The sequence below is a fragment of the Chrysemys picta genome, chromosome 14 (assembly GCF_011386835.1).
Source record: "Chrysemys picta bellii isolate R12L10 chromosome 14, ASM1138683v2, whole genome shotgun sequence".
NCBI lineage: Eukaryota > Metazoa > Chordata > Testudines > Emydidae > Chrysemys > Chrysemys picta.
This window is the reverse complement of record NC_088804.1, coordinates 13,462,177-13,489,835: the sequence shown is the minus strand read 5'-3', so window position 1 is coordinate 13,489,835 and position 27,659 is coordinate 13,462,177. Positions and strand designations below refer to the sequence as shown.

The 27,659-nt window shown below is 40.5% G+C and overlaps 1 protein-coding gene across 1 annotated transcript in view; it reads left to right on the top strand.

Annotated features, from left to right (window-relative positions):
• The window catches only part of MMP2 (matrix metallopeptidase 2), a 46,541-nt gene extending 19,667 nt beyond the window's left edge, over positions 1–26,874 (top strand). The window contains exons 7-13 of the mRNA XM_005289779.4: positions 4,565–4,738; positions 6,170–6,325; positions 9,603–9,732; positions 16,458–16,594; positions 19,544–19,703; positions 23,484–23,593; positions 26,019–26,874. Coding sequence (XP_005289836.1) covers positions 4,565–4,738; positions 6,170–6,325; positions 9,603–9,732; positions 16,458–16,594; positions 19,544–19,703; positions 23,484–23,593; positions 26,019–26,122 — 971 coding nt within the window. The 3' untranslated portion in view covers positions 26,123–26,874. The remainder of the gene's footprint in view (positions 1–4,564; positions 4,739–6,169; positions 6,326–9,602; positions 9,733–16,457; positions 16,595–19,543; positions 19,704–23,483; positions 23,594–26,018) is intronic.
• The last annotated feature ends 785 nt before the right edge of the window (positions 26,875–27,659 follow it).

Genomic DNA, 27,659 nt, shown 5'->3' with positions numbered 1-27,659 from the left:
CCAAAGCTCAGAGCTGAAGCTTTCCTGAGGTTTGAAAGAGTTTGCTTGCGTTTTTCTAACGTAAGCAAGTCGCAAATACCAACTTTCCCAGATTCCTTGGCTCTTTCAGCTTCCAGATGGAAATGGAATTACCCACAACAATAGACATATATCTGAGGTATACTGTATAGGCCAACCAAAGTATGGCCCAAATCTGTAAAAACATATGCATCTAAGGTTGCATACAATTTTGCATATACCCAGTTCAGATGAAAAAATCTTGGATTCATGCACACAATCCTAGATAGCTTGCCCATGGATATCAGGAATTTGCACAGCTAAATCAAAAATGAGCATAAGCACACATGTATGTAGGAACATGCCTTTAAATTGTAGGTATAAATGTCTACCACTACATGGTAAATGTGGGTAGATTATTACTTTTTAATATCCCTGAAACATGAGTCGCAAATGAAAAAAGCAGTACAAAGGAAATGTGAAACTTAAACAGCCAATGACTAATGATTAACATTTAATTTTTTTCTTTTTTTAAAAGAGTGTTTAGCACAGTCAAATTTAACTTAATAAACATGCCTTTATGAATTTACAACATACTAGGAAACAAATTGAAAATTATCTCTTCTCTCCAGAAGAATGATCTTTCTGCTTTCTTGACAATTTTAAATGCTTGTTAACTTCAGTCGTTACTGCATAGCGTGTCACAGGAACAAAATTAGTTTAGAGGATTGTATAACTTGGCAGGAATCATTTTTCCGAGATCCAGACTAAAGGCACGGTTACTCATTTAAACTGCCTATGATGGTTCAGCACTCTTGGCACTTATTGGAGCCAAGGTGAAGCCACCAAATGTAATGAAACCAAAACTAAATATAAGCCTAACTCCGGAGCAATGGCTGGCCCTGGATGAACAAACAGATTGAATCCATTTCCAAGCTTTTTAAAATGCCATCTCTGTTTAAAATAGGTACTTGGAGCATTTTGATGGGTTGCTAATTAGTTCTGACCCATCATTACTCTTAACAGCAAAAAAGGATCAAACTTAGCATAACTGGTAATGGGGAACACAGAAAAATCTAAGTGATAGTTAAATGAGCAGGAGAACATTGGGATGAATATACTGAAATTCTTACACAAAATCTTAACAATAAGTGGAAGTAGTTCATACACTATTTGTTTGAACTCTTTTTGTTTTTTGGACAGTATCTAGCACAGTGGGGTCCTGCTCCAAGACTGGGGCTCCAATGTGCTCTGGTAATACAAATAATGACTAACTTTTGAGCAGATGAAGGGTTTTTTTTGTTATTGTTTTGTTTTTTTTAAATGGAGATATCCCCTCTCCTAGAACTGGAAGGGACCTTGAGTCCAGCCCCCTGCCTTCACAAGCAGGACCAAGTACCAATTTTGCCCCAGATCCCTAAGTGGCCCCCTCAAGGATTGAACTCTCAACCCTGGGTTTAGCAGGCCAATGCTCAAACCACTGAGCTATCCCTCCCCCCAAAGTTACTACATAATAAGATTGTTGTGCTTTGCATTTGTTTATTGTTTACATCTGGTTTATGCAAAATGCCAATCTTCTAACTGGCCTGGTTAGTCTTGACTCCAACTTTCTATGCATTTACAGCAAATATAGGAGCTCTTTCCAAATTATGGCACAAAGCTCCCTGTGCCATTTAAGCCCAGTGATGCCTCGGTACAGTGGGTGTGGAAGTGGAATGACCATATGGCATTGGCGTAGATTCTGCAATTCCACAAAGCAAACCCCAAACCCTGCCACATTTAACACTCCTATTTTCACAGCGTGAAAGTCAGTACGCCCTATCTACATGCATGCTGGCTAAGCCACGCTCCTGCACGGTGGCTACTCAATATCCTTCATTCCAACCTTGAGCAACAAATAGGGGGCACAGTTCTTCAGCATCCTTCCATGAAGGTTCTGACCCATTGGCCATATTTAAAAGCAGATCCAGCTTTCCTCTCTCCCAGTGGCCCCCACTGACCTGGTCCGACTGTACTGCAGCCCCTTTCCACAGTTCACAGAAGGACCTTGCCCAGCTACAACACAGGACCTTGCCCTGCCTACCCAACTCCCAACGCCCGGTTACTCGGGCTAGGTCTACACTACGGGGGGGAGGAGGGATCGACCTAGATCCGCAACTTCAGCTACGTGAATAGCGTAGCTGAAGTTGCGTATTTTAGGTCGACTTACCTGGCTGTGAGGACGGCGGCGAGTCGACCGCTGCCGCGCCGCCGTCGACTCCGCTTCCGCCTCTTGCCGTGGTGGATTTCCAGAGTTGACGGCAGAGCCATCGGGGATCGATTTTATCGCGTCTTCACTAGACGTGATAAGTCGATCCCCAATAGATCGATTGCTACCCGCCGATCCGGCGGGGAGTGAAGTCATGCCCTCAGGCTTCATGCAGGAGGTACTGACTTTCCCACTGTGCAAAGAAGAGAGTTATGTAAGGCAGGTTTGGGGTTTGCTTGGTGCATTTGTTAGTTCCATGTAGGAATGACAAAATTAATAACAGACTAAGCCCCAAGTCTTGAAACCACAAGTGAAAAGGCTTTGCCCATTAAACACTGAAGAATAAGGGGAAGAAACAGCCACCCTATAGGCCTATATAGTTGTGCTGCAGCACACTATAATCACAATCTAGAGCAGGGGTTCTCAAACTTCATTGCACCATGACTCCCTCTGGCAATAAAATGACTACATGACCCCAGGAGGAGGGATCAAAGCTTGAGCCTGCCTGAGTATCGCTGCCCCGGACAAGAGGGCAAAAGCCTGAACATCACTGCCCCGGGTGGGATGACCAGAGCCAAAGCCCAAGGGCTTCACCCCCAGTTTGGGGGCTGTAACCTGAGCCCCACCATCCAGGGCTGAAGCCCTCAGTCTTCAGCCCTGGACGCTGGGACTTGGGCTTCAGCTTTGGGCCTGGGAAGTGGAGCTCAGGCTTGGGCTTCATCCCTTGGCCCCAGCAACTGTAACACCAGCCCTGGCGACCCCATTAAAACTTTGGGGTCCCGACCCACAGTTTGAGAACTGCTGGTCTAGAGGCTGGAATAGCCATAACAGCCCACGGATAGCCACTAAGCACTTTTATGGTCCAGTCGATCTAGTCTAGTTTTGGATGCAGTGGCCATTTCCCTGGCCTTCCCCCAATGCAGAGAGTTGGAGAGATGGTCACTATGGCATGCAAGGGAATATGGAGTCTTTTTGTATTGGGTCTCTGTAGCCCCTGTAAACCTGTGTCACCCACTTCAGTGCTGTAGGTGGAGGATTTGAGCATTAGGACTTTACTTCATTTGCCTAAATGTCTTGTATATTTCCCTTATGTCCATATAAAACAAATTGTTGATATAAAATGAATGTTACTACTTGCATTAGCTTCCATTCAGGAATCCCTACCGCATAAACAACTGACTGTATGTGTCCCAATTAGCATTAAGCCTGGATTTGGAAATATTTGTTACTGTGCTGTGTATATTATATGCCTTACTGAACACTACTGGCTGGAGTTTCATAACTGCAGGAGAACTACGTATATTCCAGCAATAAATAATAATGTATTTAAATTTCTAAGGCACTATTAGGCTGCCAACTATCATTTGAATCCTGTACAAGAAAAAGTGACTTTACAACAGCCAGCTAATACTGTACATGTGTTAAAATGGCAAATGATTTTTTTTAAATGGGGGGAGGTGTATTCTCTGTTTGTGATACCTGCTTTAGAGTATAATTTCTACTTTGGGTACACACAAGTACAACAGTGGTCTTCCTGACGCACTATGCTCAAATAGACATACATGTTTGCGCGCACACACACACACACATATATATGTGTACTATATGTAAGTGTGGGTGGATATAGTAGAGTAGGAAGAAAAAAGCGGTCTCCGTGAGTACCAAAGGTAGAAATTTTACTCCACAGCACGTATCACATATAGCTTATATCCTTCTCATTAGAGTTAGTTTAAAAACCACTGATTTTAATTGATCCTTTCTGTCAGTACACCTCAACCGTCGCAGAGTGCAAGATCTGACTTTTTGACTCCTCTAAGATCTTTTTTTGTCCTCAGAAGCTAATTAAACCTCAGTGCGACACTTCATAATCTGCTGATATATAACAAAATTATAAAGTTTCTATCAATAAATCTACTCATGGAAGACAACTGAAAGCATTACCAGAAAAGATCTTATTAATTAGGCTAATACCAGTTGTTAATACCACTTTGTTAATCAGTTCCCCCTCCAATTCCACATGCCATTGAGCTGCAGTAGAGTAACTGCTTCTTTCAAGTAGTTGCCAGTTGCAGTTTTTGTCTTTAGCTTCCGTGACTTCAGTGGGAACAATTAGACTTTCCCTCTCTTTTCCTCGGTTGCAGGCAATTTCCTTTTCAAACTGTAATTTTCAGTCACAGTTTCCATGTTTGTTACAACAGTTCAGATTTTCCAGTTTCTTTCTGGGCTTAGGTATGATTTAAGAGAAGGTGATGTCAGTTTTATGTCACAAAAGCTGGTTGATTCTCTACTTATTGCATTTAAATATTGTTTTCCCCATAGCAATGTCAACGGTTGGTGGAAATTCAGAAGGAGCTCCTTGTGTATTTCCTTTCACTTTCCTTGGCAATAAGTATGACTCCTGCACAAGTGCTGGACGTAGTGATGGCAAGATGTGGTGTGCTTCCACTAGTAACTATGATGATGACCGCAAATGGGGCTTTTGTCCAGATCAAGGTAACACAGTTTCTCAAACAATAACTTGAAACCCTTTAATAATGTGTATTATCCCGCCTCTGTCTCAGGCTAACCAATGATAGAAGAACATTGACCAAAATGCTGTGAGTAATTAATGTAATTGGCATTACATCCAGGATAAGTTTGGGCCCATATTTATAATTCATGTACACTTGCATTACTTTCTCTAAAAATTTGGGAATGCATATTTTACTTTTGAAAATAAAAGAACACTCTCAGAGTACATCTGGCACCCGAAGTTAGGTTTTGGAAAAAGCTTGTCAAAATAAATACATAAAAATGTTTGCATGATATTTTAAAAGACAGGAAAGGAAACAGGTTTTTAATCATAAATGTTCCCCTAAAGTAGTGTTGGGCAACCTGTCAACCCATGGGCTGCAGGTTGTCCACCACTGCCAGAAAGGGTTAGCAGAAAAAAACCCCAAAGCAACCCCAAAACCCCACAACTCTTGAAAAAGTGGGGGAAATATTTTTTTTAAATAAATTATTTTCATTTTAATAATCTTTGGTGTTATTTGTAAATAAATTAGAGATGTTTTTTAAATGCAGTACTTGCAACATTTACCAACAATTGCTAAATTCAGGTATCTGATATACAGAAGCATTTTCCATTTTTTTAGAACAGGAAATAAGTGCTATATTCAGACACTGATTTGGTAACTGTTGATAAAATGCTGCCCTTTTGTGATATGGATGATTTTTCACCTATCACTTTAACCGTACTGAATCAATGCCCTCCTGTACTAATAAGGATTAAGGAGGTGACGACTTGGTGTTAACAAATATGTACTAGAGTCTAAGATGGCAGCACAAAAGTACTAGTGACCTAAGGTAGGTTTTAAACTCAGAAATCCAGAGGTGAAAGGCTACTGCACTAATCCTAGGCCTCCTCCTGCCTCATCTTATCTTCAACTCAAGCAAGACAAATAATGAAAACAGCTATTTTGTTAAAATAAAATAAAAAAACCCTTGCCTGCCTCACTCTGTATATCCACTGGATGGTTTTTAATGATTGAAAGCAAGATTCAAGGTCCAGATTGTGGTTTAATTCTTCCATGCTAAATAAATCAAACGTTTCACTTGAACTACCGGTATTTCCTTCCTTCTCAGAAGTACTAAGGCAATGCTCACGGGCACTTGACATGGGAGACAATGAAAATATATGCACGAGTCAACTGTACAATAGGATTTAAAAGAAACCTTTCTGTCTAATGAAATTTCCTAAGACTTGGCAACATGCATAGCATGTTTATTATTATCATTATATGAAATTCCACATCAAGCAATATTTATGATGGGAATCTTTTGGTGGAGAGAGGAGGAGTGGCAATTTTATGGGACTGGGATAATAGACGCAATATATCTTTATTCGGATACAAGCAACCTCTGTGGACTCATTGTGTTGTTCAGGTTACAGTCTTTTCTTGGTTGCTGCTCATGAATTTGGCCATGCCATGGGACTAGAGCACTCTGAGGACCCAGGAGCTCTTATGGCTCCAATCTACACCTTTACCAAGAACTTCAGACTGTCTCAGGATGATATTAAAGGAATCCAGGAACTTTATGGTAAGGTATTCATCATTTATCAAAAGTACAGGCTGACCTATTATTTTCAGATGCTATTATAAATAATGTGCACTTCTGATTAATTAGAGATGCAAATTTCCATTTCCTTGCCTGCCTCACTCAAGATATTGTTAGTGTTCCTACTTCCTATTATGGCTCAATTCAGTAACAAGCAGCCACTCACGCTTCTGAGCTGTGAAAGCCCCAGAGCAGCATAGGTTAATCCCACATCTTTAGGTGGAACTTTCAAAGGCCCTCTCTCTCTTTGGCTATGAAACGCCATGCTGGGAATTGTGGGATACCTGCTGTCTAACATGTAGTCCCTAACTCCGGGCTCATGACCAGGTGTCAGGGAACCATAATCACCTTGCCCTACATATTGCTAAAGGGGTGGGCTATCCGACCCTGACTAAATGGCAGAGGGCAGTGCAAGGTCCTTGTATGGACCCTCCCCACTCTCCCCACTGCAGCCCTGGGGGAGAGGCGCTCTCTCGTTCTCCCTGCCGCAGCTGCAGGGCAGGAGGAGTTCTGCATCCCCCATCAAGCCCCGCTCCCAGTGCAGGAGGAGCTCACTCTCTCCGCTGCAGCCCCGGGGTGGGAGGAGCTCTCTGCCCCCCCCATTTTTTCTATTAAGATATTTCCTCCTAACATGCAGTGCGCAAACTCGGTGAGGTCATACACGTATCCCCATAACGTGAGGTTATGGATGCACATGCACCTACTTGGTTTGCACCTGTTCCCCCCATAAGATTAAGGAGCCCATATTCAAAGTGGATTAAAGGCACAGTTCGTTTAAATGGTGGACACGTGGCTGTTTATTTCTTTGTATATGATGCATGTGCATGTGTAGATATGGTTTAACGTGTATAATGTATGTGTTTTTAATGTGCCCCCTCACAAAGCGGTAACATTTAAATTCCTGCGCACACCCCTGTTTCTACGGGAGATGTGCATGCATAGTTCTGGGCAGAACCTGGGCCTAACATGGGGGCAGAGACTTTTCTCAAGGACAGTGTACTACCTACTATCAACCAGAGAAAACTTCATGCCAGATATTTAGCTCTTCATTTAGTCTCCTGGAAGCAATGGGGTGATAGAGGTTAATGGCTGGGTATACAATTTTCTTCTTCTGACACCAACTAGGGAGCTCACTCTTTTAGCCTGTAAAGGACATTTAAGTCTATACTCCAAAGGCCTTTTTTGTCTAAAAGCAATGCAAAGAGTGTAAAGCTGTTTCACAGATGGAGACATACATGCCATCTTCATCCTCGTACTATTGTTTTCAAATAGGGATGCTTCAGATGAACAATTCTACCTTGTTCATTAAGGAGACACTCCCTAGACTTAGAAGCTGGTGATTGCTGGTGCTGGTTAAACTGAAAATAAATTGTGCTGGAGGGACAAGTTGCTTTTCATGAGTTTCTTGTCTCCACTCTGCTCAATTTAGTGATTATTCTCCACATGATAGATGTTTCTTGTTATTTCCTGATACGTTTCAGAATGATATGTGAATAATAAACCTCCTCACCTGATTGATTTATTGATGATGGACCAGAATTTACGAGGATAATGTGTAGTGTGTTACCTCTATCACCGTCCTATCAATCAGCCAACGATTTAGGCTGTACAACAGGAAAAACAATTGTAGATAATGTGTGGAAGGTGATAGCTGTATATACCAGATGTTTCTCGTGATTTCTGTGGGAAAGAAGAGGATATCAGATATTTGTATTCTGCGTTCATGTTTAATATTTATTTATTTTTCTCCAGAGATCATTTTAGCATATATTGCATGGTGGTGGTTTTATGACTTTGATCAGTTAAAATCCATTCAGTCTATAGACTTGCTAAACTACCATGTAGGGATGAAAATATTTCTGACTATAAGGCTGCTGATCAGTTTGAAAGGATCATATCGTTTCTCTAGCCGGGCTTCTCAGTTTTCTAACTGCATCACTTCTTAATTACTGGTGCCTTGATTCTGTAGTTCTGGACATCTTAGGCATGCTAATAATAATACCAAATAATTACCAGATATAAGTTCTTTATTCAAAAACGTGACTTTGATATTCATTTTTTCCAATTCCTGGGGTCTTTAATTGAAATTATTTAATCATTTGTGTAAAGTCTGAAGAGACCAACCAAGATTGGACCTCATTGTGCAAGGTGCTGCACATAAACAAGTAAAAAGTATCCCTGCTTGGAATATTTTACAATCTAAATAGACAAGACAAAGGGATGGAAGCAGAAAAGGATGCAGCATACTACCAAAAGATTGGGAAGTGAGACACAGTAAGGTTAAGTGATATTCACAAGTTCATAATTAGAAGGCTCAGAATGTAACCCAAGTCTCTTAAGTCACAGGCCTAAGCCTTAACCAGAAGACCATCCTTCCTGCCTCTTTAACTAACTGAAGTAATACTTTAACTCAAAGAACTTTCCATTTTTGTAAACAAACTTGTATTTTGCTTTTGGGATTATTGTTCATTACACATTTTCTAGCATTATTCAGAGCTACATCAAATCAGCTGGAGTCACGTTTTGTTTAATGATGTAAAACCACCTGATTGCTAAGGAGCAGCCAGATGCTACACCAGGCCATGCAGCCACGGCCAAATAACAAAACAAAATAAAATCCAACAGATGGCAAAGTGCATGTTTTGAAGAGAACATTTTGATTCTTAATGAAGGGAGAAAGGCTACAAATGGCTCAAAATGGGTATTTATGACTTGCAAACTATTAGCAGGCTGGAAAAATTGCAGTACAAAAAGCTGGTATGTATAGTACTCGTTATTCAGAATTATCTGCACATCAGCTCAGCTACCGTGGCATACACTGTTTTAAGAAACTTTAGTTTGTTATATTTTAAACTACCCCATCACTGGGCCAAAAAATTCTCAAAGTTAATAATTGCAAATTGCTAACAAAAATTATCTGTCCTGAAAATCTTCCAGACTAAATAGACTAGATCAACTATGGGTAGGAGGGGAAATACAGGCACATAGAAATGACATGTCTTGACAAAGCTCACACAGCAGGCTAGTGGCAATGCTGGAAATAGACTCCTCCCACCCCAAGACCTTCTGAGTCCTAATCTAGTGCCCTGTCCGCTGAACTACACAGCCTCTGAAACATTTTCTAATTTCCATCAAATATAACCTCCAAACAACTGAAGTGGTTGTTTCCATTAAATGATTTATAGCAGTTTGGGGTCTTCACATTATTAGAACAACAATACACTCAAACATTAGAGTATAAATCTGTTCTTGGTTCTAGGAGGATCCACTGATTTTGGGCCAGATCCAGCTCCAACGCTTGGACCAGTCACCCCAATGTTATGCAAACAAGACATCATATTTGATGGTATATCCCAAATTAGAGGAGAAACCTTTTTCTTCAAAGACAGGTAAGTGAGAGACATTGCTTAGTGATAAGAGGCTGCCATAAAAAAAGATGGAGAAAAGTTGTTTTCTCTTGCCACAGAGGGCAGGACAAGAGGCAATGGGTTCAAACTACAACACAGCAGATTTAGATTAAATCTCAGGAAACAATGTAAGAACAGGAGGACAATGGAACAGATGCCTACGGTGGTTGTGGAAGCTCCTTCACTGGAGGTTTTCAAAAGGAGGCTGGAGCCATCTGTGCATCTTGGCAGAGGGTTAGACTAGATGACCCTTGTGGTCCCATCTTACCCTATGATTCTATGATTACTTGGAGCAGAAGGAAAGTTTGTGCTATACTGTCAAAGCAATTCTGTACATTTCTGGTTGAAAACCAGAAAACAAATGTTCTGTTTCAGAACAAAGTGGAAATGATGAAATTTCCCATGGAAGGGAAATCGGGGGTGGGGGTGGGGAAGGTTTAAGAAATAATCTTTTTTGTTTGTTTGTTTGTTTAAACAACAGGGAGCCAGGAACCTACAAGTCCCAGAAGCCTCAGATTTTCCCAGCTCTCTTCTGCAGGTTTGGGAGGTTTGTCTAGAGCTGGAACTACCAAGGGCTTCCAGGCTCCCATTTCTGCAGTAGCTTGGGCTCTGCCACAGGGAGGCTGGAAGCTCTGGGGTCCCCGACTCAAAGACAGTCTGAATGGCAGGGGTGCTCCTAGAGCCACTGGCCTTGGAAGCCTGGACTTCCCAGCAGCCCGCCAGGCAAGGTGGCAGGAAACCAGGCAGGGCTCCATTGGAACCACTTATGTTTTGCCAGAAGATCATTGAAACAAATATGTTTCTGCAAAATAGTTCAGTTTTGATGACTCCGTAATGAAAAAATGTTTAGCCAGCAAACTCCCAACCAGCTCTAGTTGGGGGAGTATAAACAGCACTCTTGTGCTCCCCCCGCCTCCCCATTGCTTGGTTACACCAAGCGTTCTCTGGCTATAGCTAAGGTTCTGAACATGTGCATATAGTGTGAGAGTGAAAAACTCAAACACAACAGCTCAGATTTAGGACCAGAAAGTGAACCTGGCCAAACTATCAAATGGAACTGACCCATCCAATTTCAGTGTCTGCGAGTTGCAAAAAGTAACACAGAATAAAAGAGTGAAAAGTACACTCATTGCTCCAATAATCCAATGTTTTATTATTGCCACAAAAACAGGAGAGTAGACTAAATAATCATAATGGCTCTTTCTGGCCGTAAAATCTATGAACTCAGCATATGTGTTTATGTACATGATGTGTGTGGGGGAGTATATATGTGTGCACATTCACACTCATTTGTGCTTGAGTAAATTCATTTTAGAAATTATGCTTTTTAATAATAGCTAAAAATGTAAAAACGAATCTCACTTGTTTAAAAGAAGCAGACTTCCTTGTTTAAAACTGCTCATGCAGTGCTGTAAAATATGAAATTGGCATGAATCAGAATGTCAATGGTTATATTATAAACCGATAAACAGGCATAAAGGCCATTTTTCCAGCAGTACTGGAAACCACAACAGCTATGTGCTCTGCTGAAACACAAGAGACTTGGATGCACTGAACAGAACTAAATAACCAAACTGGGCATGCTCACAAAATATCTGCCGTGGAGCTTCCAATCTCAGGCCATTTAATAATCATTTGTGCCTGCTGGTGTTGTATGCCCAGAAATGTCCTCCACGTTTAATTTTCAGCTGGAACACTTATGATTTTCTGCGAAATAATATTGCCTGAGCCATGTTCTTTGATCATCCTTTCATAGAAAAGAGCAGAAGGGAGAGGCAAGCTCTCGGGGCCTGATTCATCACTATGTAACTCCACTGGTATAACTCCAATAATTCAATGGATTTACTCCCAATTTACATGCATGTGAGATCAGAATCAAGGGCCAAGGTTTGGGAGGTTAACTTTTGCTCTGTTACTGGGTTTCTGGTCAAGTAACAGAGACTGGGGTGACAGATGGAGGAGAGAGGAACACAGTAAAGAGACTATGGGCAAGTCTTCACTACCCGCCGGATCGGCAGGTAGTGATCAATATATCTGGGGGTCAATTTATCGCGTCTAGTATAGACGCGATAAAATCGATCCCCGATTGTGCTCCCCGTCAACTCCGGAACTCCAACTTGCGAGAGGTGGAAGCGGAGTCAACGGGGGAGCGGTAGCGATCGACTCACCGCCGTCCTCACGGCCAGGCAAGTCGACCTAAGATACGCCGACTTCAGTTACGCTATTCGCGTAGCTGAAGTTGTGTATCTTAGGTCGACCCCCCACTAGTGTAGACCTGGGCTGTGAAGAAAACTGCTGCTGAAGCTGCTTTGTGGTGCTATCGGTATAAGGGGCCGCAGGAGATTTCCCTTGGGAAGGAATCTCTGCTGGCATTGGGACACTTAGACGCTCTTGTGCTATTCCTATCAGGCCCCCCAAAAGTAGGTGTGGCCAGGGCTTCCCTACAATCTGGTGATGTGCAGCTGCCAGAAAAGTCCCTTGTGGGCTGTGAGCAGTTGCACAAGCAGTCCATGGAGGGCAAACATTGCAGAAAGCCACCTTTGGACCGTTCCATGCCTGAGCTGCAAAGGGCTGGACCCCAGGACCCGAACCACTTCCTGTTTACCATACACAGGGCACACACTTCTGCTAGCCTCGATATTTGAGGGCAACCCTTAGCTCAGGCTTCCTTTTAGCTAAACACATGGCCTTTCAATAAAGTCAATCACCTTAAAACAAAACAACAAATACAAAGTTTAAATGCAGGGGAAAAAAAATCTGTGGAGTCAAATTTGTTGCATTGCACAAACGTAACTTGATGCGTTTGCAAAACCTGCCTGACTGGGGGCTAGCTCATACCATTTCTGAATTGTGGTATTAAAATTGATACTCCAGTGCCATATGTATCATTTTTAGGACCTAATTTTCAGCCAGGCCCCAAGCCAGCTTCCATTTTTGCCAATGGAATATTGCTGGTGTAAACAGGTAGTCATTTAGGTATTCATGTGTTCAGCATTGCGACACTTAACTGACTTAGCAGTCTAAGTACCATTTTCAAAAGAGATTTAGGCACTTAGATTCTAAGTCCCTTTGACTTTCAGGTCCTGATTCAGGAAAGCACCTTAGTACTGCACTGGATATTAATATTCCACAAAAATATAGCCATAATTATTTTCTGGCACAAATGGAATTCGCAAATAGAGATCATCTCTGAAAACAGATCCTACTAAAAACAGTTTCCCAGCCTTTAAAATCCAAGATTCCTGAAGAAATTTCCATTCAATGTCCTGGGAAAGAGAGAGGAGGTTGTCAGGTGTATAAATACACCATACTTCAGTTTCCTTATGTAGGGCACCTCTGCTGAGCCCAGCAACAGCCTCTTGCAGTTCCTCTCCACCTGTCTCCCCTCCTTTCTTTGTTTGGCAGCTGCTAGTGGTAGTGCAAGTCATAGCATTAGTGTAATCAACAATTGCCTGGCTTTAATCAACTATATTATTCACATAGGTCTCTTGCACTTGAAACTCACGTGCAAGTATTATGAATGTGTATATACAAGGCATCAGCTGTGTCGGGTCAACATTTTATAATATAACAAAATCATAGGGAAATATGAAATTCAACATGCAGTCAGAATAATTTAATTGTTCCAAGAACAATATAAAGACAAACAAATTGTTCAAACTGACTCATACTTTATCTAACATTCAGCAAAGAAAGGGTGTGACTATTTGTTTGGTTTACTTTGGAATTCATTTGCCTATCAGTCTCCTGGATTTCCCAATATTAGGGGAGAAGGCAGAAAACAACCTTGTGATCCATTTCTGGAATTAAGAAATAACCCTGAATCATGGGGCCTGTGACTTTTATGACTCACCCACCTTAATAATAAAAATGACCAAAGAATCCAATTTTTATATCACATAGATATAAGACTGAGAGAGGACTAAGGAGAAAGACTAGATGAACTCTTCAAAGCAAAGGGTTTTGTTTTTGTTTACAGATGTATGTAGAATCAAGAAATGAGGGAAGGGAAATACTGTGCGTATGTGCTACTCTACATAAGCAAGAAGTCCCGTATTAAAATACCTGCTAGTCTTTCCAGTGATGATGTATGAAGCAAACTTATTAATTAGTAGAGCCGGGAGAAAATTGGAATTTGTGTTCAGTGGGAAATTCCAGCATTTAGAAATTTGTTTTCATTCATAGACTCATAGACTTTAAGGTCAGAAGGGACCATTATGATCATCTAGTCTGACCTCCCGCATGATGCAGGCCACAGCTGTCCCAACCCCTTTCCCTTGACTCTGCTGTTGAAGTCCCCAAATCCTGTGGTTTAGAGACTTCAAGTAGCAGAGAATCCTCCAGCTAGTGACCCCTGCCCCATGCTGCGGAGGAAGGCAAAAAACCTCCAGTGACTCTGCCAATCTACCCTGGAGGAAAATTTCTTCCCGACCCCAAATATGGCGATCAGTAGAACCCCGAGCATGTAGGCAAGATTCTCCAGCCAGACCCTCATTGGCCATTGATACTATTTACCAGCGATGGCACACTGTCCAATTGACTAAAATCACGTTATCCCATTAAACCATTCCCACCATAAACTTATCTAGCTTAATCTTAAAGCCAGAGAGGTCCTTCGCCCCCACCGTTTCCATTCAATTGGAACAAAAAAAAAATTGAAATTTCCTGCAAAATGAAAAGTCCAAATAATTTAAATTCAAATCCACTGAATCATTTTGTTTCACAAATGTTAAAACCATAATATATTGGGTGCATTATATGTATATGTAATATACAATATTAAATTAATATTTAATGTAAAAGTCTAAACAAAATGTTTCAACATTATTGAAATGAAACAAGAAAGTTCATTTCTTCTCTTTTGCCATTGAATTTTTTGCTGGAATCAACACATAACCACAAAACGTATCACTTTTGACTAAACTGCATTTTTCAACAGAAAACTGTTGTGTCAAAAATATTTTGATGGGCTCCATTCAGTACAGATGGGCTCGAACCACATCCCTGCTTTCGAACCCTTCTGGGCTCTGGGAGGTTTAGAATCCAAATGTGGATATGGATCACTGGCCCTTTTCTCGGATTAGAGCCTAAATTTGATCCGAACTTTGCAAAGGGGAGCAGAGCCGCTAATATGGATCAGAATTTTGCAGCTTAGGCCCTTCTCTAAGGATAATCATTTATTAAAAGCGATATATGTAGTGGCAGATATGTGTTACATGGAGTTCCTTATGTCACATGTGATCTGTTTTTCTGTGAAAGAAAAGAAACATATAATAGGCAATAGGAAAAGGACCTTTTTCATATAGTGTATCAGTAAATTTGCTTTTTTGTGTGTGTCTCCTGCTATAGCTACTCTGACCACTTCTTCATTAAAAATAAATATGAAACTGATGTTTATATCAGTGAAAAATAGAACACATTAAGACATCATTATCCCAGTTATTAAGACCATATCTCAAGTTATATCTAACAAAACTTTTGTAAAAAAAAAAAAGAGGAAAAGTAACATACATTTAGCCATTTGCTGTCTTGCTCATATCAGCTACTACACCCTATTATCATAATTGTTTAATTTTAGAAATGAGAGAAAAAACTATTGTACTTACAAATACATATTAAAATGCTCTAAATTTGTGTCCTTGCTAGCTCCATTTGTTGATAGTCAGATTTCAACTGACGGTAGTACAGCATTCTATAAAGGCAATTTAGGGCCTGATCCTGCAATTTTTAGGCAACACTGAAATACAATTTCAGTCGCTGAGAGTTTCATGAGAAAAGGATTCCAGTTAGGGGTGAGAAAAACTGGCACTTTTTTCAGCTTCTACTTTTCAGAATGATAAAAGTTGGATTTGACCTGATAATTAGTTTACTAGCTACCAGCTAAAGTATGTTGCAACAGGGCTTCAGCTAGCTTGTTGATTTTTCATCTTAAAAATTTGGCAAACTGCTATAAGTTTTTGTTCTGTTGCGGCGGGGGGGGGGGGGGGGGGAGGAGGGGGGAGAGAAAAAGGCTGTTCCTTCAACAGGGGAGAAAAACAGTAGTGCCTTTGTTAATATCAAGTGCCATCTACACAATGCACTGCCATTGAAAGATAATTAGTTTTTAAAATCTTAAATCAAATGAGGATACTGCTTGTACATAAAATAAGCATTTCTCTAATGAACATTTTTAATGTTTAAGGTTTCTCGTACAGCCAAGCTCACTTCCCAGCTGCTTGACATATAGTTATTCGATTTGAACTTTTAGTCTCTACAATAATAATTGCAAGAGCAATTCATGGAATGCAAATGTCTGCATTTGTCAAATGCTTGTCCATCTGCTCCATACACAACAGCAGGATAACTGTAATCATGTAACTGCCTTGTAAATGGTTTTATTTGTATAATTGAAGCACAGAATACATTTTACTCTGGCGCAAGAAGCAACATGAACCCTTCAGCCATCAATCTACTTCATTTCAGTGGGGTTCCGGCGGGCGGCAGATTATGCAACCATTTCATTAGCATGCTGCAGGAGGATTCATTTAACCTCTCAGGCACAGTTTTGAATGTATAGCCAAGCAGTTATAAGTTTGTGCTGCTGTTGCTAGACCATGTGAGAGCATGTGCGTGTTCAGGCACATACGCCTTTGCCAGATATGATGAGAAACAGATGTGCCGATGAATCAGTTCATTGTAAAGCCTGTGCCATTTTCTGTTCTGTTCAGATTCATGTGGAGGACTGTAAACCCCCGAAATAAACCCACAGGTCCCTTGCTTGTTGCTACATTCTGGCCGGAGGTGCCAGAAAAAATCGATGCTATCTATGAGGCCCCTCAGGAAGAGAAGACCGTGTTTTTTTCAGGTATTGGTTTGAAGTTGTAAACATAGCTTGCATAAGCGCTGCATTCAAATTCAATCTTCTAAATGCTAATCTGGATGAGGGAAATGTACCTCTGAGGGCAGCCATATCAGATCTGTTATGAATGTCAGATTTCAGCTATTCCTTTCCTAGAACTAAAGGTCCAGAACCTGCAAGGTGCTGAGTACCCTCCACTTCCATTAACCCACTGGGAGCTAAAAGGCTGTTAGGCCTTGGCTACACTTACCCGCTAGTTCGGCGGCTGGCAATCGAACTTCTGGGTTCGACTTATCGCGTCTAGTCTGGACGCGATAAGTCGAACCCGGAAGTGCTCGCCGTCGACTGCGGTACTCCAGCTCGGCGAGAGGAGTACCGCGGAGTCGACGGGGGAGCCTGCCTGCCGAGTGTGGACCAAGGTAAGTTCGAACTAAGGTACTTCGAACTTCAGCTACGTTATTCACGTAGCTGAAGTTGCGTACCTTAGTTCGAATTAGGGGGGTAGTGTAGACCTGGCCTTAGCGTCTTGAAAGAAAAGTTCAGCAATATGCAGAATTGATTCACTCTATGTGAATGCTGGCATTTCACTCACACTGAATGTCACACTTCACTTTGTCCAGGTCACCCTCATTGTCAGCTACAGGATCAGTACAGATCACTTCTCTTTGAGAATCTTAGACTTAATTCTATTCCTTTCCATGTTCTGCTGCTGCACCTCTACTATTTGTCAAAGACAAACTCCTGCTCTACATTCCAGGAGTCTAACTTGGATTACTCATCAGGCAGAGAGGATGCATGCGGGCATGCTAGCTAGCTTGACGGGAGAGGATAATAATAGATACAAATCAGTATACTATCCATTTTAAGTCAGTCATATATATGCTCCAGCTAGCCTAGCCAAACTACTCCAGCTGGGAGGTTGTTTTCAATGTTTGGAAAACCGAGCCAGCCAAAACTATCCTCCAGAATCCATTGCAACATGACTAAACATCTCCAACCATATAAAAAACACATGGTGCTGCTGTACATTTTCTGCAAGGGGGGGAAAGTATTGTTAGTTTATTCCCCATGTTTGATTGGCTATTGGAGTTAAGCTACATGGTAAAAAAAAAAAAAAACTCAGCACAGTCAAAATGCATTGATATGCCATCTCCAGTAAATATTATTGTTAGTTGTGGGGGATTTTGGAGATTTTATTTTGTTTGGTTTGGTGTCGTTTTTTGTTTGTTTTGTTTTTTGCAGGGAAATGCAATTGCTTTAGAAAAAATCTAAACAGGAAAGACTAGCAAACGCTAAAAGATCAGTAGGAAACTGCCTCTAGCCCAAGTACCCTAAAATCCTTTGTACAGGAGCATCCACATTTTGCTTCTGAAAGGCCATGCTGGTAACTTACAGGATGGAGAAGATTCTCCTGGGAAGCAGTGACTATGAAAAGATTTGGGGGTTGTGGTGGATAATCAACTGAACACGAGCTCCTAGTATACTCTGTGGCCAAGATAGCTAATGCAATTCTGAGATGCATAAACAGGGGAATCTGAAATAGAGCAGAGTCTATGAGTACCTACATGAGGAACAAATATTTAATAATAGGCTCTAGTCTAGAAAAGAAAGGTGTAACCCGATCCAAGTTCAAGCTAGGCACATTCAGACTGGAAATAAGGAGTAAATTTTCCATGGTGAAAGTAATTAAGTATTGGAACAATCTAATCTGAGCATGGTGGATTCTCCATCACTGACCATTTTTAAATCAAGATTGGATGTTGTTCTAAAAGCTCTGCTCTAGGAATTATTTTGAGTTAGTTCTATGGCTTGTGTTATACAGGAGATCAGACTAAATTATCACAATGATCCTGTGGTGGCCCTGGAATCTGTGAATCTATGAGTTTGCCAGGAAGTTCAATGTTGCACCTTACACCTTTCTCATGTTAGATAACTTAGTTCTGGATCCAACTCCTGGTGAAGTCAATGGAAAGCTTTCTGATGTTCACAATTATTGTAATGTATCAGAGGTGTAGCCCTGTTAGTCTGAATCTGTAAAAAGCAACAGAGGGTCCTGTGGCACCTTTAAGACTAACAGAAGTATTGGGAGCATAAGCTTTTGTGGGTAAGAACCTCACTTCTTCAGTGAGGTTCTTACCCACGAAAGCTTATGCTCCCAATACTTCTGTTAGTTTTAAAGGTGCCACAGGACCCTCTGTTAATTATTGTAATATAATTATGGCCAATAGACATATTCTCTCATGGCGAAAGCTTCCGTGGTCACCGGTGGGTAATTTCACTGGAGTCAATGGAAATATTCACTGAGTAGGATACCAAACAATGTAAAGGATGCAGAATTTGGCCCTTTGATTTGTATGTATTTTAGGTCATATTAGAAATCAAGGACCACAGAATCAGGGCCTTTTAAAATGGAGATATAGACGACCACTTAATATGTGATATTCTTGTATCTAACTTGATGGATGAATAGAAATTTCTGAAATAAACAAACCACAGATACATGGAGAGGGTGGGTGTGGGCAGGATATAGGCTGCATTTGGCCTGCTTTAAGACTTCATCATCCAACCAGATTATCATTGTTAATTATTTGTATTACAGTAAACCCAACTGACAGCCAGGCCTATGCATGCTCATAGTCAGAGGCACCCACTGTCCCAGAAAGTTTACAATCTAAATAGACAAGCCAGATGACAAGTAGGAGGGGAAACAGAGGCACAGACTGGGGAAGCTATATGTCCAAAGCCAAGCATCAGGTCAATGCCAGAACCAGGAACAGAACCATAATTCCTGAGCCTCAGTCCAGTGCTCTGCCTACTGGAACACACTGTTTACTAGTAATATAAGCAGGATGATCAAAGATCCTATAAAGTGTCACAAAACAGAAATAGCTTTTTCAGTTAATCCACTTTGTAACAGAGTTAATTACCATGTAACTAAGTGTTTTTCCCACTTAGGAAATGAGTACTGGGTTTATTCAGCCAGTACTTTGGAGAGAGGATATCCAAAGAAACTCACCAGTCTGGGGTTACCTCCCGAGGTACAACACGTCAATGCAGCTTTTAACTGGAGCAAAAACAAGAAGACATACATTTTTGCAGGAGACAAGTTTTGGAGGTGAGACACATTACAGTTAAGGTGGTGAGCCCTTAACTAAGCTCACAGCTGTTGTGGTGGATACTTATTCTCATTTAGGCTCAGGTGTTTGCTGCAAAATGTTTTGCCAGACAAGAGCCTAAAAAGATTATATCCCTTGGCAGCACAGAAACAAGGTGGTCAGGTGACAAGCCTGGAATAAATCTCTGAAATTTTCAAAGGCACACATAGCAGGTAGGTGAAAGTCACTGGCAGTTAAGCAGCTAATTGCCATCTGTGCCTTTGAAAAATCTCCCCTAAACCACTATTCCTGAAGGGCATTGGCCAGAAAAATGGGGAAACAAGGGACAATATAAGGCTAGCAAATTTTGGGATAACTGCTTTTCTTGTAGCAACAGAAATAACAAAGGTCTAACATATTTGCTTTACTTATCTAGCTGGTGCTCAGGGGAGCTGGGCACATCCTGCTGAATGAATAGTTGTTAATCTTTTGTCAAATCTAAATTTGAAATTTATTTTGACTGCATCTGCAATCCTCTTCATATGTTTTCTATGCACAGCAAAGCAAGCATTCTTTGTAAGGATGTCCACAAATACCCAGAAATACTAGTGTGTATATTAATGTGCCCTAAGAGTCATGTTGGAAATGTCTGTCAGAGAGTTAAAATAATATTATGCAACATAAGTAACCAAAGGCAGAATTCAAATATCATATTCTTATTGTTGTTATTTATCACATATTATTGTAGTGCCTAGAGGTTCTAACAAAGATGGGATCCTTTTGTGCTAGGCATAGTAGTTACATATAGTAAATGACAGTTCCTGCGCCAAAAAGCTTATACTTTAAATAGACAAGGCAGACAAAGGCTGGGAGAAATTAAGGATTATCCCCATTTTACAGAAAGGGAATTGAAGCACAGAGAGATTGAAAGACTTGACTAAAGTCATATAGGAAGTCTGTGGCAGATCTGGGGACTGAAACCAGTTTCCTGAAAATTATTCTTCCTTCCCAAATAATCAAAGTAATACTCAAAGAGTTGCACAGCAGAAAATTTTGGCTAACTTTGTGCTAGAAGGAAAGGACAGCTCCTTCACACCTGTCCCTGTCTAGAAAGTCTAACTGAGTCCTGTGCTAGAAGGAAATGTTTTTAACCGCAGGTCTATGAGTGTGATTGAAAGGTTAGTATCAAATAGCTTATGTTGTAGCTGAAGAAAAAATGTACTTATATTATTTTATTTCATGGAGTTGCATGAGTATAACTGTCAGCAGGTTTTGGCACAAAAATAGGTTCTTAAAATTAGTCACCTGTCTGAGTGCTTCGCTGAACTGCGGTGACTTACCTAAGGAATACACATCAAGAAAGTAGTAGAGCTGGGAGCAGAATCCTGGCTCCTGCTTTAATCACCAGACAGACCTTCCTCGCACGTGGAACTAGGGCGGGGTTTGGTTTTAAGAACACACACTTTAAATTCCAGGTAGAAATAAGAGCCATTCATTAATTGACAATATAGAAACAAGGAAAAACCAGGAAACTCCTATTACAGATGTAATATGTTCCCAAAGTTTCAAGTATTCTTTCAGTGAAATGTAAGCTATATCACATATCAAAGATACATCTAGGGTGCATGAATCCTTTTTATATGGACAATAATTTCCTGTTGTGAACAGAGTAGACGAAGTGTCTTTTTTATATCCTAGTGGCTATGAATTCCTATAAGTACATAAAATATCCTTTCACAAAGGTTACCATTTGAAAGACAAGTATGATTAATTACCTTTGCGAACAGCGCTCTTCTTTTCCCCATTATCTGAAAATACAGGCATTGATCTTAAAAAGATTGCTTATCACTCACTTTGAAAATATGAACTATGCAGCTGATCGTGTTTAATGGTTTCAAGTATTTATAATAGAGCCATTTGTAATACTTCAAATTACAGACCACGAGTTAGCAAAGCTGCTAGTTCTTCCTTAACACTCACTCTTTTGGTTAACTGTACCTTTGGGTCTCCAAGAAATTTATCACTCTGATCTCAGACACTATTTCTATCAAAGCCCCTTATCAGTTGCAGTCACTGTAGAATGTATAATTTATTGTTAAGCAACTAAACAGCTTAACTGATTTATATCTGCGTAAAGAAGATAGCAAGCAAGCAAAAAACATTTGGGAAAAGGCAACTGTGTTTAACACAGACATTATAACCATTAAATATGCAGCTGTTTTATTTTATACAAGTACTCTGCCAGACAGAATCAAAATAACTACTTTGCAAAGTCCTTTTCATGTCATTATCAAAAGCTTTAAACAGAGGTATAAGAATGAAGCCCACTGCCTCCCTGTCAGTGTCTTCATAACAGGATTGGTAAGCCAGGGAGCTTTATTGGGTTCATGGTGAGGGGAGTTGGTTCATAAATTCCACAGCTAAACTTTTAAAACTTCACTGCAGGATGGTTTAGCCCCCCAAAGTAGGTTTTGCTTAACTAGTAATAGAAAAAAAAGTCATGATTTTAAATCTCTCTCTGAATGTATGGGCTTAATTTTGATCTAAATTACATCAGTATAAATCAGGAGTAACTCAGTCGAAATCAAGAGAGTTTTATGTGTGTAAAACTAGTAAGGGAGAGGAGAATCAGGCTCTGTATAGAACAGGAATATAAACACATCTGTACAGTATGTGTGTGTAGGAAGTGAAGATGATCATAAAGAGATCAGTCCACTATCACAGTTTAAACTGAGGCTCATTGATGCAGTCCTGTACTGGGGGCATAGGCACATCCATTGCTACCATCCCTTGGTAAATCCTGCATACTCTCCTCTCCCCTTCTTCTGGGAATCAGTCTCAGTCCCTAGGTCCATGTGATGTAGAGAGCCAGGCCATAGCGTCCCTGCCCCCTTGGGGATATCCTGCATCCCGAGGGTCACAGAATGGGATTAGTCCCTGTACTCCTATGTGCATAGGGACAGTCACTTGTGGATTAACTGTATGTGGGCTATGAAAATGGGGGAAAGGCTTCTTACATCTTTCCTCTCCCTGTGCACAGGCTAGTCTAGAGCGAAGTGCCCAAAGTGAACAGAGCATCAGAGCCTCAACTGGTAGAAATCGGCAAAGCTCCAGGCACTTCAAAAGGATGTTGGAAAGTAGATATAAGTTGAGTGGAGCTAGCTGAGGATTTGGCCCCAAAAGTATAACAAATGAAAGTAATTGGGTTGGTTTAAATTCTCTGTTTTTCCAAGCTAAGGTCTTACTAGTAGTAACACATTGTAAAGAAGTTTAGCTCTTGTCACCTTTTTATCATCACTGGTAGGGCTGTGTGAAAACAGTGGAGATTCAGGGTGAAAATTCATGCACAACTATTTATAATTTCATTCTGGGTAATTTTTATGGCTCAAAAATGTAGCTTTGAATGGAATCTTCACAAACTGGCCATTATACATCAAAATGTGCCATTTTGAAAAGTTGCTGGTTGCAGAGCAAAAGTTGATCTTTATTGGAATTACGTTTTGAAGTTTAAAATATGAATTTTGGGAAATTGATGGTGTTGCTCAGAAAAGACTATCTGGGTGAAAGTGAGGTCCAGTTTCAGTTCAGAACTGATTGCATTTTCAAACGGAAAAGCTGCAAAAATTCACAGGATTTTCACAAAATTGGACCAGTTTAATCAAACAAACAGTGTGAAAACATGGTTATTGAATTTCACATGTGAATGTTTTTACAGCCACAATTACTGGTGACTTCCTGAAAGGTAGTGTCAAATGTTACAATTAAATAAAGATGTGATTATGGGGTGTTATCTTCTGCAGGTACAATGAAGTAAAGAAGAAAATGGACCCTGGGTTCCCTAAATTAATTGCTGATGCTTGGAATGGAGTTCCAGATAACCTAGATGCTGTGCTGGATCTCAGCGAAAGTGGTGAGCAGTCTGGCATAAGTCATTATAGAGCTTCCTTTCAAGTGTGTATTGCCCTTGTCTACTTCTGGACTTCCTGGAGACATTCATTTCTAGTGGTTAATGAACATGCAGCCACTCAATCATTCTGCTTGGCATGCTGCCAGCTGAAATAAGTTTTTCAGTTAAATATCCCATTGCTCTCAATTTATTCTTAAAGAAAAATATTTAGGAATTATTACGTTTCCTGAACGTTTCTGGTTCATGTAAAAAACAACCATCCTTTCAAATCAGTACCACTTTCATGCAGTACTTGTATTTAAAAAATCTGCTACCATTGATATTGAAAGTATTTAAGCTCCCCTGACACCTGTCCCTGGGAAAGGAAGTCTTTTAGAAATAGAGATTTAGTAGCAAAGGAATCCTTTGATTTTTAGTTCTCATTTTCCCTTTTTAGAAATGAGCAAACCAAATTAGATAACACAGTTCCTCCCCATTCCAAAACCATGTTTAAAATGGCCCATTAGAGAACTGGTTGGAGTAGAGATGGGTTTGAGCCATATTGTGGAATATGGAACCCTGGGGGGAGTAAGAATCCAAATATGGAACCCTGAGGGGAGTCAGAAGCCAAGTTTTGCCAACTGGAACATCTCTACTTTGGAGGAGTTTTCTCCACTTTGTTTCATCGTGGATTGGAAGTGGAAGTAATAATATACCTCAGGAAAGGGTCTTTTTCCAGAATACTTGACCAGAACCAGAATGCCGAAAACCTCATGGGGAAAGAGACTTTTCATGAGAAAGTCAGTGCAATGTTAGATTTTGTCTAAACAACTGAACTTTTGAATTGAATACAAATTCTGAACTGTTGGGCACCTACCCAACACTTACCTCATTGTCAATATAATTTGTATACTGGGTCTTCATTTTGTCTTTATGTTTTATATGCCATGTCTTGCGCATGGGTAGCTTAAAGGCCTTCGTTTTTTCTGTCACTATCCTCTAGGACAGTGTTTCCCAAACTTGGGACGCCACTTGTGTAGGGAAAGCCCCTGGTGGGCTGGGCCGGTTTGTCAACCTGCCACGTCCGCAGGTCCGGCCGATCGTGGCTCCCACTGGCCATGCTTCACTGCTCCGGACCAATGGGAGCTGCTGGAAGTGGCGCAGGCTGAGGGACTTACTGGTCACCACTTCCAGTAGCTCCCATTCACCCGGAGCGGTGAACCACGGCCAGTGGGAGCCGCGATCGGCCAGACCTGCAGACACGGCAGGTAAACAAACCAGCCCGGCCCACCAGGGGCTTTCCCTACACAAGCGGCATCCCAAGTTTGGGAAACACTGCTCTAGGAGGTTACAAACCTGTTCTATATGTAGAGGAATGTAAGAGAAGAATCAGTCACACACGGAAGATAAATGTGTATGACTCAGTCCTTAAGGCTTGGACTGGATGTCTGGGTCCAATCCCTCTGCTTTGCACCATTCTCATGGTGTGAAACCTGAAAACCAGATTAGCTGCCTTCCTGTGGCTTCTCCTTCTAGTCCCGGATAGGGTCAGCATAAGATCCTCTGACATAAGAAGTGTTCGAGGAGGAAAGGGCGTGACCAGGGAATCCTTGTGTCCATGAGATTTCCCCACATGGCTTCTTGGAATCATGGGTGGCCAGTTTGAGCATATTCCAGCACTGTTCTAATTCTCCCAGGGTCTGAATCAGACCATGGTAAGCTTCAGGACTGGTAGCTTGGAGCCAACTTTGCTTCTTCCATCTCTGAAAGTATCTCAGCTGCAGCTAAGGACCTAGTCCATTGTTTTCAGAAGTGGCCTCCATTTTTGCACTGACAACTTCCCAGGCACAAGTGTCTGTGAGAGGTCATGGAGGTGCCTACCTGATCGCACCTTCATACCATGGAGCAAAATTTTTAAATGACATTAATTGTGCCAGCAAATATTTGTGTGCATAAAACTTAAGCTCACAAAATGGGCTTCATTCAAAATCAGTCCTCCCTTGATATCCACTCTGGATTTCATATACACCTCTACCCCGATATAATGCTGTCCTCGTGAGCCAAAAAATCTTACCGCGTTATAGGTGAAGCCGCGTTATATCGAACTTGCTTTGCTCCGCCGGAGCATGCAGCCCCACCCCCCCTGGAGTGCTGCTTTACTGCGTTATATCCAAATTCGTGTTATATCAGGGTAGTGGTATATACACATACACACACACACATATTACATTTATATTAATAACTTTAATATATTAAATATATATATAAAGTTATTAATACAAATGTAATTTTAAAAACCCTGTTAAAAACAAAACAGAATTTCTTCTAAATATCATTAGAAAAATTTCATCTATTCCTATAGATTTAGCTAAAATAAGAAACAAACAAACAAAAACTATTATCAAGAATTGTGTTTTCCATAATATATATCTTTTTTTTTTCTTCACAGGGTACAGCTACTTTTTCAAGGACTGGTATTATCTAAAACTGGAAGCCACTAGCTTGAAGATCGTTAAAGTTGGCAATGTAAAATCCGATTGGCTGGGTTGCTGAACTGTATAAAATATTAATAACCAAATACTTACTCTTTTTGTTATATGCCTTTTCTGTAATTAGAGATAGGTCTGAATGCTAATTAATGGACCAGTCTGGTACTGGTACCAAAACACTAAGTACCAGTACTCTACACTTTCTTTCATCAGATAATTTAAGAGTGTGCACCTCCTAAATATACAAAAGATGTTTACTTACATATCCCAAAAATATGGTACAACTTTCCAATTTTCATGCTAGTCATAGTGATGCTAATAGCAGAATATCCAACACCTTTTATTCCCCTGGTGCCTGAATCAAAATCCAGTGAAGTCAATGGAAACTGACTTCTTTGGACTTTGGTTATGTCCCCTGTGGGGTACCAGTCCCAAATAGCCCAAATGAGATGTACCAGCAGTGCACTTTGATTTTTTTTTTAAATACAACTCTGAATATAGATGGACTTTTGTCTCAACGCTTGTCACCTTCTTGCAGGTTTTGGTCATCGTTTCCATTTATTTACATAGTCATACAGAAAGACTGTCAAAGGCACAGGTTGCCTCAGGATTTGATTTGTGTTGATGCATGATGGAATCATGGCAAGAAACTGTATTAAAAGTATTGTTTTAAAGTACTTTTTATTTTAATATCTTAGTTAAAATTTAGCAATTTGCTTCATGCACTTTGTTACTACTATCACTTGTTTATATGGACAGAATGACTCCGATTTTTGAGGTCGATGCATTATACATAAAAAGCCAAGTACTAATGTTTAACTTGTTTTATTTTATTTTATTTTGTTTGTTCTCTATAACATTGGGGGGCTTGTTTGTTTATTTGTTGACCTGCTTACTTATACATTGGGCGATGGAAAATTTTCAATCTACTACCTGATGGAATGTTTTTATTCATAAAAAAAAAAAAAAAAAAAAATCCCACACAAGAAATGCCAATGATACAAATAAAACCAAATGATGCTGTCAGTGATTCTCATAGACATGCTTCCTTGAATTGTTTGAATTTACAAAGCATTTTGGTAGCATGTTAAATTGAGTGTCTGTCAAAGGAAAGACAATATTAACCCACAACAGAAATGCATATTGGAAGTGTTTAGGAACTCAGGTTCAAACTCTCAGTTGGTGACTTCAACAGAGCTGCACCAATTTACACCAATTGGCAATTTCATAGAATCATAGGGTCAGAAGGGACTGCAAGGGTCATCTAGTCTAACCCCCTGCCAGGATGCAGGATTTGTTGCATCTAAACTATCCAAGATAGATGGCTCTTCAGCCTCTTTTTAATAACCTCCAGTGAAGAAGCTTCTACAACCTCCATAGGCAGTCTGTTCCATTTTCCTACTGTTTTTACAGTTAGGAAGTTTTTCCTGAGATTTGATCTAAACCTGCTATGCTGTAGTTTGAACCCTTTGCCTCTTGTCCTGTGGCAAAAGAGAACAACTTATTTCCATCTTTTTTGTGGCAGCCTTTCAAGTATCTGAAGACCTCTCTCATATCCCCCTTAATCTTCTCTTTTCCAAACTAAATATATCCAGTTCTCT